The sequence below is a fragment of the Haliaeetus albicilla genome, chromosome 2 (assembly GCF_947461875.1).
Source record: "Haliaeetus albicilla chromosome 2, bHalAlb1.1, whole genome shotgun sequence".
In the NCBI taxonomy this organism is placed as follows: Eukaryota; Metazoa; Chordata; class Aves; order Accipitriformes; family Accipitridae; genus Haliaeetus; species Haliaeetus albicilla.
In genome coordinates, this window is record NC_091484.1 from 30,610,796 (window position 1) to 30,631,018 (window position 20,223).

The following is a 20,223-nucleotide window of genomic DNA, read 5'->3' on the forward strand; positions in this document are numbered from 1 at the left end:
GTTCCATCGTAAAACAAAGGTGCTTCAAAACCACGCAGACAAAAGGTGCTCTGAGGAAAGGAGATGCCTGTTTTGCACAGTGGTGGAAAATGGCTTCTGGTTTCAGGTTCTCGGTGCATTTTAAATACGGTGAAGGTGTACCAGTGAGTGGCTGGGCTTCGTGTGGGTCACTTGGTCGGGTGCCAAAGGAGTGATTGCACTGCCGGTACCTGCTGCTAGCACGCAACAAATGCAGCTCTCTAACAAACTTTGGAGCTAGGAGGTAATTTCATATGGGAAGGCTAAATAGGCTTACCTTGTAGAAAACCGTAGGAGGGCAAGAAACACAAAAAAGCCAAATAGGGAAGGGAAAAGAGGGAGAAAAGCACAACAGGAAAAATCTTGGTTCCCCAGATTTTATGAGCCCTCATGGATTTTGTGGCAGGGAAGCCAGCATCGTGTTAGGAATGCATAACTTTGATCTTTGTCCCGCTCATACTCTAGCATTTCTGAGCTGATGGCAGGACAGAATTGGCTCCTATGTAATATTATGTTCTGTTGGCCTTTTAGGTGACAACAACTATGTCCATTGATCATGGTATGTGTATGTTAAAGGAAAAAAAAATACATTTCTTGTTTTATTATTCTTTGTAAGCCAGCAGCATCAAAGGAACAGGCTGCCCTCACTGCTCTCACAGCTGCTGCCTGTGTCTGTGCTGTATATATGCTAAATTAATTGGAAAAACAGGGACAAAAAGGCATTTAGTTCAGGTCAACCAGTTGGACTACAGCAAGTGCATGACAGGCTTAATCATTGTCTTTTGCCAAAAAGCAGGTTGGCAAGGGCAGGCACTCCAACCCCTTCTGATGAAATTTGGACTTTTTCCAGTGCCTTTGGAGGCAGGATGCTGTGAGAGAAAGGTCTCCACGCAGAGCCCGGACGCTGTCATATCGACAGGGTGGGATGATGGGGAGGGTTATGGCAGGTTATTTATCTTTTGTCAGCTGTGAACTCGCCTTTCAGCCTTGGTTCATCACAGCTTCATACACATAGCCTAAGAAGGCACCACAGCTCTCCTTTCACAAGAATGAGGTAGTTAATTAATGTGGTCTTGTTAAAGGCATTGGTCTTTGGTGCCATGCTAAAAACAAACATATGCATCAATTTCCTTTGCCACCAAGTTTTCTGCATCTTTCATGGGAAGGGACATGAGCAAAAAAATGCTCCAAAAGACCCAGCTGTCTTAATGGCTTACAAAGTTTGGGTCTTCTGAAACGAATTCTGTATAAATGTGCAATCTTGCACTTTCAGGAAGAATAAGCAGGCAAATGAAGGGAGTGGGCACAGTGTAGCTCTCAAAACTCTGTTTTCCAATAGTCACGTGGTTTCGAAGATGCAAATGATTCAGCATGTCAGTATGTCTTCCATATTGCAGCAAGAATTAATTTGTGCTACACAGGGTGCATATTTCACACTAATTAAAGTGATTTTCTGCTGGACTCCATTGGGAATGGGTATTGAGGGATGTAAAGATTAAACCAAATATAAACTTGTGGTAAAGTTGGTCAGAGAAATGTTGCTAATAATGGGTACAGAGAAGAATTCATTTCCTATCCTTTTGCTTTCCAGGCAGTTGACTTCAGTGGAAGTTATTACATGTGCAACCCAGTTGTTGTTCTTCAAGAAATGAATGTGTTACCTTTACAGTATTTTTCTTTATCGTATAGATAACCTGGATGGTTTTTTGTTTGTTTTTCTTTCTTTTTTCTTCCAGGCCTTCTGCCTTATCTAGTAGCCCAACATACTCGGAGCTTCCGTTCCTTAGAATTTCCCCACACCGAAATCCTGCTGCAACATCAGAGTCTCCCTTCAGCACCCCACACCCATACATTAACCCCTACATGGACTACATCAGGTCCCTGCACAGCAGCCCGTCCCTCTCCATGATCTCAGCAGCCCGTGGACTCAGCCCAACAGACGGTGGGTTAAGACAGGCTTCCTGTTTTCTGTCATTGTAGCAACTTAATATTATATTAATCTTGTCAGCATTTTTTCCCCCTTGTTCAAAGCAGCTTCAGCAGGTTTGTCAGACATATTCATTATGTCATAAATGTTTCAATACTTCATCAGCCGATCACGGCTCATTTGTACATCTCACAAATGTTGAAACTTCAGGGAGAAGAGGAAAAAAAAAGCCCTGCCTCATTCAAAATTTAAGCTGGAAGGGTGGTGTATGTCTTGTGATATCTTTTGTTTGTGGAGCTGACCCAGGATGTGATTCTGATCTCCTAAGAAATCTGCTGTATCTGCACTGAATCTAGCCAGATTCTTTGTGAGTGTACCTCAGTGTATAACCATGGAGTTCTTCAGGTGCGAAAGGCTTGTTAATTAAAATAGTATTTTCAATCATGTAAAGCATGCACTGATTTGTTATGTTTAGTTAATAGTTCTGTTAAAGTTATATAGAATTATTTCGGTTTACCCTAGCCAATGATATGGCCAAATGAAATGATGCTGATACAGAAGAAGCGGCTAGTGATCAGGACTGGCCCCTTTAGTTTAAATGGTGGGCAATATACTTGAAATACCGATGCTTTAGGTCTTGGTGTGACCATGGCTATTACTTTCCAGGTTATTTGGGTTGAAGTGAACACCTGCGATCGCTCTTGTCATTATTCTGGCACATTTCCTATTCATTTCAATGGGAATTTTGCTGAAGTGAGCAATGAATGGAGTTGCAGAAAGGCTCAGTCTTGTTAGCCGTGTGTTTTTCTCTAATAGAGTAAGCAGTTTGACATTTCAGAATTGTAGCATTTGCTGAAGAGAGCTAAAATATAACATACTCGGAAACATGTATGTAGTGAAAATAATTAAACTATTATTATAACTATGGGAAAGGTCTTCCCATGTATGCAGAAACTTACCAAACGGAGTTAAACTGCCTTTAGCTGAATTTGAAAAATGAGCAGTGCACCCTATCCAAACGGATAACTAATTAATCCTCGCTTATAAGAACATATAACTTTACGGTTAATCCATTAGTTATGGGCACATATTCTTATGAGAATAAATTTTAATGACCTGTTGTCAGTCAAGGTATATGGCATGCACGTAGGGCTTTCCTAGCAGCGCTTTGCATGTTGTATGAATGCTTGCTAATTCTACCCTTTTTATTTTAGCCAAAGTATTAAAAAAAATATTTTGAAGAAACAATTTGAATGCTCAGAAATACATATTTTGACTCAAGGAGCTTTGGAGCTTTTGATACAGGAAAAACATGATAGAGCTGTAATGTAATGGCATAAATTGGGAAAACTCCCTATGTATATTTGGGTTTTTCACAAAAACTAATATGCAGAACACTTTACCATCTTTCCTTCAGTAATTTTCGGATCACATTCCTGCAGAATTTCATTTATGCTTAAGGTGTGCTCCAGTTGCACATACAAGGAAGGGAGGGAAGGAAACCACATATTACACAACCATGTGACATTAACCTGTGTACGTTCTTGGTCTCAGGTACACAACGCTGAATTCGCTTGCATATACATAGGCACATAGTGCTATCTGAGATACACTAGGGTGTCTGACCTGGCACCCAACTGACACTCCAGAAGGGAAGAGATCTCCTAGAAGTGCTTTGCTGTATTCACCAGGCCAGTGGTAATCTCTCTGAAACTCTAGGATGTCTCAGGGTAGAATTTGGGTTCGGATTCTGACATCTAAATTTAGGTCTCTACAGTATAGAAATCTGTCTGTGATCTTGGTGTGCTGTTTTGCCATTATAGTCCAGTGAGTTCTAGGTACGGCAGCCAGGGGAGCCTTAGAGAACTATTCACTTCACCCAAATACAGACACTTGCACGTTACCAGCTGAGTCTGGAGCTCTGTCGTAACTATGATGGTGCGAAGATTCATCTGTCTACAGTGTAAGTGTTTGGTGTCAGTTCAGGTCTGTGAAATACCTTGCCTCAACTCCAGCTGCCACCTCAGAAAGGCAGTTTTCTCTTCTGAGGCCTGTCTTATACCTGCCAGCCTCATGTAGGTGGCTTGGATACCCACGGGCTTTCAGATGGCACAAGACACTCAGGTGTGGACAACACAGTTGAGTACACTCTGTCTTAATGCTCATCCCCTGAGCTTTGGTTGTTGACTGTATACACAACCTTAACCTTTCATAAGTACAAGCTAAACTTACTAGCTTAAGCTTCTTTCTTTGGGTTTTAAACAAATACATGTTACTTCTTGTTTCCTCTAGGCTCACAGCTCATCTTTGATCAGTTACTACAGCCCAGGTGTTGAGCAGCACCTCGTGAAAATACACTAACTTGATTGAGGCATTGGAGATATTTCAGTAAAACAACATGCTTATTGAAAAGCTGTTAAATTTGTTCTCTGGAATCCATAGTTTGTTGTGTGATCAGTCAAGTATACAATGAAATGTTTTTTTCAGTTGTAGGTTCTTGGGATCAGATAGTCCAAGTCATGGCTTGGGCACTACTAGAATGCAAATAAAAAACCCCTGTGATTTAAAGGGGTACATACACATAATGCACTAATGATACAATGGACATCATGGCTTAAGTTGTGTAGCATTTGAACTATGAAAACGTGGAAGTTGTTGTTCTTCTGAAAGTCATAGCAAGATTTCTCTTGCTACCCTAATTGCTTTAGGCCAGTTAGATAATTAGGTCAGTGTACTATTGGGCTTGCTCTGTCGACTCACATATCTGGGGATGGCCAGGAGCCAAAACAATCTGGAACATAATGAAGAGCAGTTTCATGTTCACTGCAAGTTTTGCCAGCTGTAATTAATGACTGCCACAGCAGCAGCAAGGGTAGAGTGTCTTCTGTCTTGTCTCTTCACCTTACCCAGTAGAATTGGTGGGCCGGGGGTGGCCAAGAACTCCTGAGAAACACGGAGGGGTAAGGATTGAGTTGTTGGTGTGTGTAAAGCAGACTGCTCAAATGAAGCTCGGCAGTGCCCACAATGCAGAAGCAAATGCCTCCCCTTGTAAAAAAAACAGGGACAAAGCTGAAGCTACCCAGGAATAAACAGGAGAAGATTCAGGGCTGCAGGCCTTCCTGTTCACCCTTCATTTACCCTTCAAGCAATACATCATTTAGTAGGCTAATTTTTTATGTTTGAAGAAGGTAGTAAGGAATGATCTTTAAAGAGCACCAGAGCATTTCTCAGCATATGGAACATTTAGTAATGCAATTATGTGCTCACTATGTTTTCTGCAGCAGTTCATTTTAACGTTTGCATCCAGTGTTATTGTTAGTTAACCCAGACACTTATGTCAGAAAGCTCAGGAAGTATTTTAAGTGTGTCTGGAAAGATACAATGATTACCTACTACTATGAAACTTTTAAAATCAGTGATTCAGTGTGAGTTACTCCTCTTTTAAAATTTGGTCTGAATATTTTTCTTGCAATTTCACAGAAAGTGGTGATGGCTGAAGTAGATTATATTTAACTGAGAAATCAGTTTGTAATTTGGAAAAAATACCAACAACCTTTAATTTATCTCAGCTCGTTTTTTATGCCATTCCTGTTCCTGTTTGATGTACTTTTATTTTTCTGAACCTTTCCTGAAATTAGTTATATTTAACATTATAACATCAAAAGCACATTCTTCCATTTTCTTTGGTAAAAATAAAGACAGATTATACACTTTAGAAATCTGTTGCTGAATAAACTTTTCTCCAAACTCCAATGACATGTTTATCTCCTTTTAGTGTCAGTATCAGTTCTTTGCTTCTAAGGTTTGCATTTAGGATCTGATTCTCTTAACGTAAACATAAATTACCCTTTTTAGTAATACTGTGTAAGTAACAACATTCAGGTTAAGTTGGTAATTCAGAGAATTTCAGCTTAAAATTTTGTTTCCATTCAAGATTCAGTTGCTGGGATCAAAGAAAAGTATCATTAAATAATATGAAAGAATATAAAAATAATCTGTTGAGGTATAGCCCATTAACCTAAGGAACCTGGAAGTGTTTTAGGCAAACTTACGTACCATCTTCTGGTGAACAGAGTATAAGGAAATTTCAACTGTTTTGCAAGTGAGACAAGTAGAGAGCAGAGAGGAAGGCTGCTCACCTCAGGTCACATTGCAAGTCAGAGTCGGGATCAAGGAGATGGAGCTCAGCTTATTTTATGAGTACTTCTCACACAAGCCCGTGAAACGACCCTCTACCTACTGTAGCATCTGAAGCCTGCTGAGATGAGATGATATTAAAATTATGTGGATTTTTGTGTTTGTCCGGAGTTGCCCATTAGTTGATGGCATGCTTGAAAACTGCAGGGGAACAGAAAGCTTGTGTATTATTTTTACAGGAGAGAAAGGCTAATATAAGTTAGTATCAGAGGACTGCATCGCTTATGATCTCGCTGACGGAATGGTCTGTGGTTTTGACTCTGCAAACATGCTCATGTGTCAAGTACACGTATGTGAATTTTGAAGGATGGGATGGCCACATTCATTGACTTCAGTCTGTCCTCCCAGAAAACTGCCCCTATGTTATTCATGGACAACTAGTATTTGTCCTGAGAACATGCTTTGTCCTCATTTACTCCTAAACTTATACATAAACTGCCACTGTGAGCGAAAATCTTCTTGTCCTCTAAGCAGACTCCAGAAACTTGTAGGCTTGTGGAAGTTCAGCCACATTGTTACCTTAGAGATGGAGTCCTTTGGGCCATGGATAAGGTAAATGGGAATAAAGCTCTAGAAAGGTTTTCCTGCTTTTTTATGTCAGTAAATAAATTATACTAGTTTCCATTGCTGTCAGCCTGTCACTTCTTGAGTCACTTAATAATAAATACAAAAATATGAGATCACTGAGCTCGTTAATATTTTATGCCTTGCTGTTTCTTGAATGGTGTCTTTGCAGTATCATTGGTTGAAATACATTGACCGGTGGTGGCATACTGCAGACATTGCATTATATTAAAAAATAAACAAGCTGTTTTAATAGCCAGAGAAACCAGCAATGTGATAAAACTTTCCTTCCTGTTTATCTTACATCATTAACGGTCCTTTTTATGTTGTGTTTTTAGCTCCACATGCTGGTGTCAGTCCAGCTGAATATTATCATCAGATGGCTCTGTTGGCAGGCCAGCGCAGCCCATATGCAGACATCATTCCTTCAGGTGCCACTGCAGGAGCTGGTGCTTTTCATATGGAGTATCTTCACGCCATGGATAGTAAGTGACATTTTCTAGAAATATAGACAGTCCTACAAAGGGAACTACGTGAGTTGTTCCTGGTCTGACCCAAAAGGCCTCCACGCAGATAGAGAAGTGGGAGTCAACATAAGCCTCCTCATGAGGCTGGAGGGCCAAAGCATTGATTGCCAAATGTACAAGGGTTACGTCAAGTCTAAAAGTAAACTTTGAAAGTAAGTAGGGAGAGGAACAGGACTGCTCCTGAAAACAGGTTATAAATTTTATTTCCAGCAGGGCTTGAGTGCTTTTGAAAATGTCCTTTTCTATTCACAATCAGTAACTCACTTTCATCGTTAGGGTGAGTATTTCCCTGATGAGCTCCCTGTTAATAAAAAGTTTACATCTGTTTTTCTGTGAGGAGAGCGTGCTCCCCTCATTTTCAGAGAGTGTTAGCCATCCTTACAAGTTGTGTATCATATACCGATAGGCTTTGAAACCACTTCTAAGGAGAAGCAGTTTGCTGAATTCTGAAGGATCCTGACTTAGTTTTCCCTAATATTAATAGCCTTCTTTTCCCACTTCAGCATCTTTCAGACCTCTAATCTGTCTCCATTTCTCTAGTGAAGGAGGAAAAGAGAGCACCCCATTCCAAACTGCTCACTACTGCTGCTTTTGATCAGCCAGAAGGGATTATGCAGACCATTCCCCTCTGGTCATAAGATGCTTACATACTTTTTGGGATGTACTTGGTTCCTTCCAACAAGGGAAATAAAAGGTGGTGACTGTTGACTCTTACTTGAAAGTATGAGCAACACAATAGCGTTAGACCACCTTGTTGTCCTACAGCTTTTTAAAATCTTTGTTAGCATGAAGTTTCTCTTCCATGCTGTTGGCTGCATGCCATAGCTGTGGATCTCAAGGAGTGTGGGATTTGGGAGGTTCAACTCTGGAATGCATGAGAATATGGATAGCTACCCCTGCATAACATGCCGGGGAGTGTGAAGTAGTTGACTGACCAACAATTTTTACAAGAATCGGGCAAGACAGATAGTTGTGGAACTGGGCAGGGAAACTATTTTCATTCTGTTACCTTGATAGTGAAGGATTTTTAAATTCAGTTTCTGTTACCAGTCTCACTGCACTGGTAGCATGCATAGGGATTTTACAGTAATGTAACATACCTTGAACCCACTTCAGAAACAAACCCACATAAGTAGTCTGGACTAAAACCAGAAATTAATGTGCAGGCTTCAGTGCTTGAAAGCTTAAGAATATGATACCTCCTGATTTGAATTTTGAGGGGAATAGGGAGAGATGAGGTACACTGCTAATGCATTTGATGCATATTAATAATACCTTGCAGAATGGAAACTCTGTTATGCATGGTTCAGGTAATGCAGATCTGCTGCTATGTTCCAGTTGCGAGGACAAATAGCCAGCTTGTATGAATGGACATGATTTCATTGAAGTAAAAGGATCATAGAATCATAGAATAGTTCGGGTTGGAAGGGACCTTTAAAGGTCATCTTGTCCAAACCCACCTGCAATGAGCAGGGATATTTTATGCTTTCAATGTTTTTGGTTTCTATTGGGAGAGAGTTTTGGAATGTGTGTAGGTAGCAGTACCAAACCACATATTTGGATGCAGACTTGATTGAATGGGTCTGTTCAGTCTATAGGAAGATAGATACCCAGATGTATGCCAGAAAACTTAAGAAAAACAGAAGACATTGCAGTACTCATACAAATAATGGCATTTGCATAAAGGACCTTCGTGTGTTAGTAGAGATTGTGTATGCTTTAATCTACATAGAATTACAGCTTTTGCATCCCAAGAATGTTATCACTTCTTAAGGGAAAATGTTTTGACCTTTGCCCATAACTTCAGCCCATTCATAAAAGGTACCTAACAGTATCTCTAATAAGGATATTTGCTGTCACCAGGTTTAGCTACAATATATTTGAAATGCGCTCTTTAATTTGTTTTGTGTTTGTTTTTAAAAATTAAGATCACACGTTTCAGATTCATTATAGCAGCAACTTTTCAATTAGGGATTATTTCAGAGTTAAAGACAAAAAATGTGTAGCACTATTATGCAAATGGGTTATTTTTAAACAGTAAATAGAGAATTAAAATAAGAATGAATCCTGGTAGGGTCACTCAGCTCACCTTCTATATTTGATGAGAATGTGTTTAGTCAGGCAATAGCTGCTTTTATCTAAATAGAGTATGAAGTTACCCTTTTACTTTGTAAAAACTAATTAAAACTATCTTAACTTGCATGGATATACAGTAAATTAATTGTCATTAAGTAGGAATCTGAATGTCCTATCATTCATCATGCTAAAGAAAACCCCTTTCTTCTTTGTCAGAATTTTAGATTAGAAACAGGAACAAAACAATTAGCAGGAAGCCGATATTAAGACTTTTAAAAAAAAAAAAAAATGTCCCTGTTTGCATTTAATAACAAAGTACAGCAATGCCATTTGTTTGGATTGTTCTTCTTAAGGGTTTGTATGGTGATCTTAAAAGTACTCTTTCACCTTTGCCCAGTCTTGTCAAAGGAAACAGAAGAGAGATTGGTAGTTTCCCTCATTATCTGCTATCAAGTTCTGAGCAAGTTGACTCAACTCGCTCAAAGGCTGCTGCTCATTTATTCCACACAACAACCAAATAGATACAAACAAGACATTGTTCTTCTTCTGTGAAGCAAGTCTGTCTCCTAATTATGTGTTTGTACAGCATCTAGCACAGTAATTTGGCATCTCTACCCTCTCCTGTAGTACGTATAATAATGCCAACACCGGCATGCACTGGGCTGAAAAGCATGTTACATACAGTTTGTGCAGTTTTGGGCCTTTTGTTTTGCTCTGTGTTGCTGGAAAACTGATTTCAAAATGGGGATGATATGAGTGGGAGAAGCATTAATCAGAAAATTAGATCTTGGCTAAAGAGCAGTAGACTTCTTGAAGCTCTGAACTTCACTGTCCATGAACTGTCTAATGTATTGTGGAAGAATACAGCCAAGATTTTCTATGCTTGATTGTCATTTTTCCTCATCCTGTCCTGTGTGGCTTGAAAAGTGGACCAGAATTTTCTTCGCTGCTATGAAGCTTTTCTACAGTTTTGGTGGCCAGAATCCCTGACCAAGTCTTCCCGTCTTCTTGCTTGATCTAAAAGGGTCAGATGTGCTACCTTTAAGTATAATATCAAAATAACCAGGGGACAGTATCACAGTAGCAGCAACTGAAATTCCTTGTTGTGGCTGTAAAGATACTGTGTGCCAGAACTGTCATAAGCACTTGGAAAAATTCCAAAAATCACAGCCTTTTGGGTTTGATACCTCCATTTTTCACTTGGGGAGTATGTTTTACTCTGCTTCTAAATGGTGTTCAGTAGAAAGACAAGCATGTTCACTGAGGCTGCTAGATTGACCCTGAGAGTATTAATATTCTCACTCTGATTAACTTTTGCCTATGTTCACTCAGAATGGGAGGTTTTTCTTTTTCAAAGGTATTCAGCATTGACCTACCCCTTTGGCATTAGAGACACTGATAGGAACCCAATTGATGTAAAGAATTTGGCCAGCCTGAAGAGTTAAGCCAATGTGAGAAGCTTCGGATTGGGTTTGATTTCTGATTTTCAGGCACAGTTGGGGAATGAGGGTGGAGTAGCAAAGCCATTCCTTTTCCTCTTATACTGATGACAGACTTACCATTTTGAAAACTAAGACAAAAATTATGACAAACTTTCATGAAGTGAAAAGAAAGTTTACACATCTGTGAGCAGAAACTGGAAGGAAAAGAAAGAAAGAAAAAAAGCTTTAATGTAAAAACAAAATCAAACTTCCCATGTTCACAGCCTTCAACAAAAACTAGTGCCTGAGACATGTTCAGAGAAGTTTGATTTAAAGGGATGGAATAAATGATACATGTCTGAAGATTGCCTTATAAATGATTAAGCAATGCTAAAAACTTCAACTCAGAAATCAAATTCATGGGCAAATTTGCTGGATGGCATATTCCATTTTTGAAATTTATGATGTAGACAGATATCTGTTATTTTAGAATTGATCTCCACCCGAGGAATAAGATCTTTTCTTCTGACACCTGATGGATTTTTTTGTCGGCACACTCAAGTCTTTACTATCAACTACTGACTTTTTATTACTATAATGTCTACTCCAAAAAGGGGACATTCCTAAACAAATCTTCACTGTCAGCTTCCATTTGCATGTTTTGCCAAAGCTGATGGGTTTTTTTCACCACTTGCACAGAGGTAAATGGATTTTTAGTGAATCAGTGCTCCTGCATTTTTTTGTTTTAAAGCATTATTGAGCAGGGAATGTAATGCTTCAGTGGGAGAACACTGTGAGCAGATGAACATCTCAAATTCCCAAATAAATACTGAAGTGTTTGTTTTTAAAATAAATGCCTGGGTAAGGCTGAAAAGTTTGGTTCAAAGTATTCAGAGGCACTGACAAATTGTGACCTATTCCTTTTTATAGTAATATACTAACTAAGACTGATGTTACGCTAAATGAATGGTTTAGAAAATGTCCTGCAGCGTAACCAGTGGTCAGCTCATGCTTAAGACTTTTTAGGCATGTGAAACCTAATTAAACCACAAAGATCTGAAAAAACAGTAATTCCATTTAATTGTATTTTCAATTTTGAAAGTCGTGGCCTCCCTTGAACCGAATCCCCTTCTCCTGTGGTCAGACTCTGTAGAGCTCTTGCCCAGCCTCAGCCATTGGCTCCCGCTGTGAAGCAGAAATATTCCCTTTTTGCAGGAGACTGTTGGCCCTTAGGAGGTTGTTCCCATCCCAGGTAGATGGAGGGGACTGCCGAATTCCCAGATCTAGGTGAGGCTTGAAACAGGCGCTGCCTGGAGGGGAAGAGGAAGCCTGAGACTGCTGCGTGTTGTGGCTGAAGCCCTCCTGTGTGATCTGTCGAGGGTGGACCGTGCTTCTCTTCAAGATCATAAGAGCTTTGAACAGTTGTTGGTAACGCTTGTTCCATCCTCTCGGAAATGCAAGAGTACCAACGAGTCCGCTTAGGTGGTTGGGGCACAGAAAATAGATGGTGTCTAATTGCAGAGGCAGCAAAACATAACTGTTGTCTCCTGTTTTTATTGCCCAGTCTAGCTTCAAAGGAGAGATGCTCAGGTGCTAGCATTCTTAACAGTTGCTCCACTTTTTTGATCAAACCTATGCACCCCCTGTCTGGTTAGCATCAGTAGCCATCAGTCCATGTTTAGCAGGCTTGTAATGAATTTATCAAATAAGTGGCAATCCCTTTGCAGTTGTGCAGATTCAAAACTGGACTTCAGATCCGTAAGAAGTAGTTTTTCTAAAGTGTTTCTCCTGGAAATCACACTTGAAACTGTTCATACACGGCCATCAGTAGCACATGGTGACTCTTAGTTGTAAACACAGAAATTTAACTAGGTCTTACTTATCAAAAGAGAGGGAGCTCTGCTTGTCCACTCTGAGCATCTCTGCTGCCTTCTTGCTCACATGATGAGGTCTCTGCCCATCAGTTTGAGGAAAACAGGGGGTTTGTAATTATGTTCACATGACTGCAAACTGTTGCTGTCATATATAGCACACCATTAGGATGACTGGTAGTAACACAGAATACTGCGGTAGCAGTGCTTGAGTAATATCTAATTTTGCTGGTCAGCCAATGTCTAGCAGGTCTCCCTTGTCCCCTTCACTTGCTGTTTAACCAGGAACACCTGTACTTAGCTATCCCCTTGTAAAACCATAATAACAGAGTTTATTCACCTATAAAGCACTTGAATTGTATCCTCAGCTGAGGCAAATTATGTTACCACTAGTGACTTCAGAGGCATTGTTCTCATTCATGCTCACTGAACAGTCAGCAGAGGAGAGTTGTGGATGAAGGGTGTAAGTGCAAAGTATTACTATTTTTATTTTACCATGACATATATCTTGTATTTCCCTATTAAATATGTTGCAGCTTCTCATAGCTGCTGATCTCTGCCTTTGAAAGACATAAGCACAGGACTAACAAAATATCAAGCAGACACAGTACAATAGCAAGCTCATAAAAAGAGATAAAACAGATTACATAAAATAACATGTAGTAGCTTTTAGGAAGAAATAAATGGCTATGCCTAAGTTTTAAATGATGAATCAAGAGCATGTATATTCATTGAAAGACTGAAGCAGTATGAGCTAAGGCCTATTGCAGAGACAGAACACGAAGGAAAAACAACTCTGTATTAGCCAGATGCCAAAGAGAATTGACACCCACGTTGGCTAGTTGAAGCAAATCTAAGCATAGCTTAGGATAAGGGCTATGGATGGAGATCTGATCACACAGTCACAGCAGCAATAAAATGGCAGCTTTTAATACCAGATGAAAATCTTGGATAGCATGCACAGAAAGAAGGGCAACCTACTCAGGTGTGTAAGGAAAACATAATTGCAGATTCTAATCCAGCTCTGTCCTTGAGGTGAGTCTAATTGGAGTCAGTTGTGCTCTTCTCCTGGTTAATGTTAGGCACGTAAACTTAAACACCCTGCTGAAAAATGGTCCTGGGCACCAAGACATGAGCAAGAATTAGGAAAGGCAGACCTATAGTGGAGGCTTGTGGCCAACTGTGAATTGTTAGCAAGTTACAGAGAACGTCAGGGACTCTGGGAGAACCCAAGACCTGCATGACCCTGGCTGTCAGGATCATTAGGACTCAGTCCTTTACCACAGGTTAAAGGGATTAAAAAGGTAGAAGTGACAGTACTGTTAAAGGAAATAGTTCAGTACGCAGTGGGGAAGCTAATTCTCTCCTTCTCAGTCTCAACCAAGATTAAAAATAATTAAATAAAGGGAAGAACTTTAAGGTGATATCTCTTCTGTCAGGACTGCAGAGAGTTGGGATGACATGGTGAAACAGACCAGAAGAGGTAAACATTTTCAGAGCAGCACAGAAAATCTAGAAATGTAATATGTATTTATTTAAATGGTATATGTATGGTTGTCTTCTCTTTGCTGTTTCGAAAAGCTTAATCTCTAGTTTTAAAGAAATTTGGCAATAGTAGGCCCCTGTACACCCCAACACAAGAATATCATGGGATCCTGAACAAATTTGAATAAAGCGTACTGTTTCTCAGTCTAATGCTGCAAATTTGACTTCCGCTGATAGAGCTGGCCTTCATAGTATTTTTTCAGTCCTGATTTTTAGTTTTGCATCAAGTACCAACCAGGCAGAATTGTGGTCAACAAAGGAAAAGCTGCCTCTTCATTTCTACACTGTATTTTACAAGTTTAGCTTTGGCTGTATGTATTAACATGATCCAAGTTTGGGTTTCCTGGTAGCCCAGATCTGAACCACTGTCTCATTGCTCATGGTTGAATTAATGATGTGAATGTCTAAGAAGCCATCAGATTCATAAATCACCAGAAATGAGAGGGATAACTCATAAAAGTCTTTTCCTTTTGTTTAGCAATTTATCATTTTGCTTGCACATTAATAAACAGAGCTCCCCTGAGGTAAGCCACAGGAAGATAGATTTTTCTTCCTAATTTTCCTCAATCGTAGCCAGTAGATCACAAGTGGAGAGAGTGGGCTTGTCACAGCATGTTGGTGTCTTGCGACTCCCTCTACCCATCACTGATAGCAAATAAATGCGATTAAGTACCCTGGTGGATAATTATTTGTGTTTACATAACAGGCGCCAGGTTTCCAAGTCCGAGATTGTCAGCTAGACCAAGCCGAAAGCGCACGTTGTCCATATCTCCCCTATCTGATCACAGCTTTGACCTTCAGACCATGATACGGACGTCTCCAAATTCCTTGGTCACGATTCTCAATAATTCTCGTAGCAGTTCCTCAGCCAGTGGTTCGTATGGCCACTTATCTGCAAGTGCAATAAGGTAAGAATAGCATTTTCTACCTATCTTGTATATTCTCATTTGTGTGTCATATACACACATGCAAATGTGACTGTATACTCACATCTTTAAGTAGCTGTTTTGTTTTGTGAATATGTGTATTTTGCAGTTTCTATAATGTTTGTTCGCTGGAGCTTAATTTAAAATACAAAATACTTTTTTTTCTTGCTCAGAAAGGTAACCACAAGGGACTTCTTCACATATTATTGTCCAGTGCAAGTACTTCATCTGACCAGCAGTAACAGTGTGTATATGTGTGCTCAGGAATCTGTTTTCAAAGAAGCTCTGAGATATGTTTGTGACTTAAGTCACTTGGGTTCTTCTGGCCATAGATACAATGGACAGTGAAATGTTCCTACATTACAATCATCAAAGAGTAAAGCATAGATGCGCGGTACCGTTCAATTAAAATGTTTGGCTAGAACTTAGAATCATAGAATCATTCGGGTTGGAAAAGACCTTCAAGATCATCGAGTCCAACCATCAACCATGCCCAGTAAACCATGTCCTGAAGTACCCCATCTACTCACTTTTTGAATACCTCCAGGGATGGTGACTCAACCGCTTCCCTGGACAGCCTATTCCAATGTCTGACAACCCTCTCAGTAAAAAAATTTTTCCTAATATCTAACCTAAATCTCCCTTGGCTGCAACTTGAGGCCATTTCCTCTTGTCCTATCTCCAGCCACCTGACAGAAGAGACCAGCACCCACCTCACTACAACCCCCTTTCAGGCAGTTGTAGAGAGCGATAAGGTCTCCCCTCAGCCTCCTCTTCTCCAGACTAAACAGCCCCAGCTCCCTCAGCCGCTCCTCATAAGACTTGTGCTCCAGGCCCCTCACCAACTTGGTTGCCCTTCTCTGAACATGCTCCAGCAACTCAATGTCTTTCCTGTAGTGAGGGGCCCAAAACTGAACACAGCACTTGAGGTGCGGCCTCACCAATGCCCAGTACAGGGGAAAAATCACCTCCCTGCTCCTGCTGGCCACACTATTTCTGATACTGGCTAGGATGCGATTGGCCTTCTTGGCCACCTGGGCACACTGCTGGCTCATATCCAGCCGGCTGTCAATCAGCACCCCCAGGTCTTTCTCTGCCGGGCAGCCTTCCAGCCACTCTTCCCCAAGCCTGTAGCACTGCATGGGGTTGCTGTGACCGAAGTGCAGGACCCGGCACTTCGCCTTGTTGAACTTCATACAATTGGCCTCAGCCCATCGATCCAGCCTGTCCAGATCCCTCTGTAGAGCCTTCCTACCCTCAAGCAGATCGACCCTGCCTCCCAACTTGGTGTCATCTGCAAACTTGCTGAGGGTGCACTCAATCTCCTCATCCGAATCATTGATAAAGATATTAAACAGAACAGGGCCCAACACCGAGCCCTGAGGAACACCACTTGTGACCCACCACCAACTGGATTTCACCCCATTCACCACAACCCTCTGGGCTCATCCAGCCAGCCAGTTTTTCACCCAGCGAAGAGTACACCTGTCCAAGCCATGAGACACAGTGCCAAAGGCCTTGCTGAAGTCAAGGAAGATAACATCCACAGCCTTTCCCTCATCCACTAGGCGGGTCACCTGGTCATAGAAGGAGATCAGGTTGGTCAAGCAGGACCTGCCTTTCATAAACCCATGCTGACTGGGCTTGATCCCCTGCTTATCCTGGACTTGCCATGTGAGTGCTCTCAAGACAAACCGTTCCATAATCTTCCCCGGTACTGAGGTCAGACTGACAGGCCTGTAGTTCCCTGGATCCTTCTTGGTATCCAAGCTTTTTTTCATATGCCAGTTTGTATATTCAAAGATTAGACTTTCTGTGGCTAAATTATCTTTTTTTTGTACCAAGGAAGTACTGTTATCATTCAGTACCATCAGAAATGCTGTGATTTTCACTTGACCGCTTTACTTGCAGGTGCGAGAAAACAGCAAAAAATGGTTGTTCTGGAGGCAGAAGAGCAGAGTAGCAAGGGAAGAGGTGGGCAGAGGCTGTAGAAGAAAGGGAAGCAAACAGGGCACAGAGAGAGGGAATAAAAGCAAGAACTTCAAAAAAAGGGAGTAGAAGAAAATTAAGAGAAGCAGCAGAAAAAATGGAGATGCAACTGCAGAACATTCTTGTATTTGTGACATTGCTATATGCTAACTGAGAAAAGTTCGTTTTGGTATTCCAAAAAAATCCCCCGCCTCCCAAGTCTCAGAAAATACTGGTTTTGCACTTATGGCACTCAAACAAAGAGTGCTGCTGGTCCCTGGCTTAAAAGCAGCCTCTACCTTCAATTTGCAATGAGGCAAAGAAGCAAGTCCCCACAGCAATTTCTTGATATCTAAAAGACCCATTTTTGGCAAGGCTCAGACATGCCTCTCCAGCAAAAATGACACACTTACAACTTCAAAAACTGGCTGTGGGGATTTGCGCTTCTGGAGAAAATGGGGCATACAACTGGTGTGTTAGAAACCATGAGCCTGCCAAACTTTGAAAGTGACAGCACTGTAAATGTTTGGTATTAGTATAAGGGCTGTTGGTTGTTTTTTTTTTTTAAGCACTTCTTTTAAATGGTTGTGCTTCACAGCTCTGATGTACTTCAGTAGCTGTATAGTATTTCACAGGTATGATATCATAGCTCTGCAATACAACTCTGCAATCTATGTAACCACGATCCCAATTACAAAGCTCCATAATGTGGAATAGGATTTATGTTAATAGCTGGCAGCAGTTTTGGACCACATCTGTTAAATACATGTACTCTGTAGAGGTGTACTATCCCCACTGCCATTAAGATGGGATGGCACTTCAATTATTAACCTCCTTTTTCATAGCTTGTAACTTTGGTAAAGCAAATAGTGCATGAAAGTTGGCATAGTCTCTACAGTGGAGTAAGTCTTCCCTCCTTTTACTCTTCCTCCACAGCTGGAAATGGTTGGTATATGGTTTTGACACATAGAATCACAAACCTAAGGGTCATTCCTGCAAAGCCAGAGTCAGATGAATAGTTTTGTTGAAGACAGTTGTGGAACTGGAGTGAGTTATGGACAGAGACTGAGTAAGAATGCTAAGGAGTAGAACAGTGAGTCTTGTGAACCAGCATCACTGAAGAAAGCAAGGCTTATGTGACTGAGTCTATGGCTGATTGAATCTTTCAGCACTTCCTGGTCATACTTTCCAGGAATGCATAATCCAAAATTTCACGTGATTCTGAATCAGTAATTTTTTTCTTTTTCATAAGAATATGCCTGTTCAATGTGAAAAGTTGGAAATGTACATCTCCATTCTTCCTGGTGGAAAGGAGGAAAAGGGAGAGAGCTAGCTCTTTTTCCAGCTTTGCAACTCACCTCTGTTGATGCCCTTTAACTTCTCCCATGTGAACCTGTCTATAAAAGAGTTACACCAAAATAAACAGTGATGTAAGGTATTAAACCTAAGCCACATTTCATTGCTTTAATAAGTACCAAGACTAAATAGCAACAAGACTACCAGTAAAACTTAATTTATTGCAGCTCACTGTCTTGTAAATAATGCATTCAGCACAAGAACTGCTGTACTGAATCAAACTGTAGGTTCATCCCATTTAATATCCTGTCTGCAACAGTGATCAAAGGGTAGAAAAAACTTTTCCTAGTGTAAAATCCCAGCTTATGGAAACTTGCAGGTAAATCTCATAGGAGTTGCTGCAAGAAAATGGTACGGTTCAGCAGGCCACTAGATGGAATTGCGAGACAGGAAGGATTTGTATTTTAGGCAACATCAGTAGCATTAACTGTACTTAATATTACACAATCCTTCTACTTTTAGGTCTTGTTTCCAATCACTTTTAACTTAGTCCAGTTTACACTTGGCAGCATTTTTCATGGCAGATACCTATCTAATGCTGAGTATTTCCAAAAAGCATCAGCAAAGTTACTAATTTATCAGAAGGAAGTTAGGGAAGAAGAGACTTTCCTGTACAAAATAAAAGACCTCTTTTCACTTCTTCACTGAGAAGCTAAAATTTGCCAGGAATGTTGCCTAGATGCTATAGATGCGATCTTTGCTGTTCTTGAGAAGTTGTTCCATTCAGCCAAATGATAAGCCCTTAAGAGGTTTCTGTTAGCATGTGTTAAGTAGTCTAAGCATTCAGCATGTTCCAGTCCAGGGCCCACAGAGGGGAAAGAGAACCTTTCCCTGCAGCTGCAGCTCTGGTTAATCTGGTACCTCCTTGGGAAGCCTGCGGAGGCTAAACTGTCTGCCCAGCCGTAACAGTCTTGTGAAAAAGAAAGCAGTCTTCAGAGGAGACAGGAATCAGACCAGGAACTGTCCAGGTGAAGCAAGCTGGGACAAAATGCTTTTATATGACACAACATAGGACTGCGCTAGAAACAAAAAGCTGCAAAATAAAGCATGCAGAAGCCAGTCATTAAGGAGAATGAAGGTACTGCCCCCTTGTGATTTTGCTTTGATACCATCTTTAATTTCAGGGTTGCACAGTATTTTTTCACAGGGCCCCTGCCTTCTTCAGTGCACAGGCTGAGCATCCTCTCTGGATCAGTCAGAGCCTCAGGACCCTGCCTCACCTGTCCCAGGAAGCTGTAGAAGAGGAGAGAGCCTCTTACCTGGTGGTTTGCTGCCTGGGGTGGACCCTGCTCTTGCAACAGGACCCCAGTCTGATGCTGGCCAAACTGAACTAGTCGGAAGTGACCACCAGCCTCATACAGTTTCTCTTCTGGAGGCCCAGCCTGCCGCCCTTAATTCTGCAGAGGAGCCAAATTGCTCACAGCCATGGCTTGAAGCTACTGACAGCTGTTTTGAGCATTTCATGCACTGTGTCTTGTTAAGTAACCTGGGAGATCTGGTCTCTATGTCTGAAATTGGGCAACCACAATGAGTGGCACTTTTTACCTTCACCTTTCTTTGATTCACATTCTTGTGCAAAATGAGTCCTTCTCCTTCACCTCAGAGGGAGGCTGAAAGCATTACTGTTTTGTGAAGCACTTAGCTTATACAGTGATGAGCACAGTAGAGAAGCTCAGGAGGGTATCAGTAATTATGTATTCACTGATGGTTTAAATACAATGGAAGGAAGGCCTATGGGCAGTACTCTGGGCAAGGAGAAGAAAAATACCAAGAGGGTCTCTCACTGAAGATTATTGTGCATCTTGTGCACTGAACGAGTTATGAATC

At 41.0% G+C, this 20,223-nt stretch overlaps 1 protein-coding gene across 3 annotated transcripts in view; it reads left to right on the forward strand.

Moving 5' to 3' along the window:
- GLI3 (GLI family zinc finger 3) overlaps positions 1-20,223 on the forward strand; it is a 215,009-nt gene that overhangs the window by 138,615 nt on the left and 56,171 nt on the right. For all 3 annotated transcript variants that reach the window (XM_069812338.1, XM_069812329.1, XM_069812318.1), the window contains exons 5-7: positions 1,755-1,960; positions 7,045-7,191; positions 14,853-15,054. In XM_069812338.1, coding sequence (XP_069668439.1) covers positions 1,755-1,960; positions 7,045-7,191; positions 14,853-15,054 — 555 coding nt within the window. The remainder of the gene's footprint in view (positions 1-1,754; positions 1,961-7,044; positions 7,192-14,852; positions 15,055-20,223) is intronic.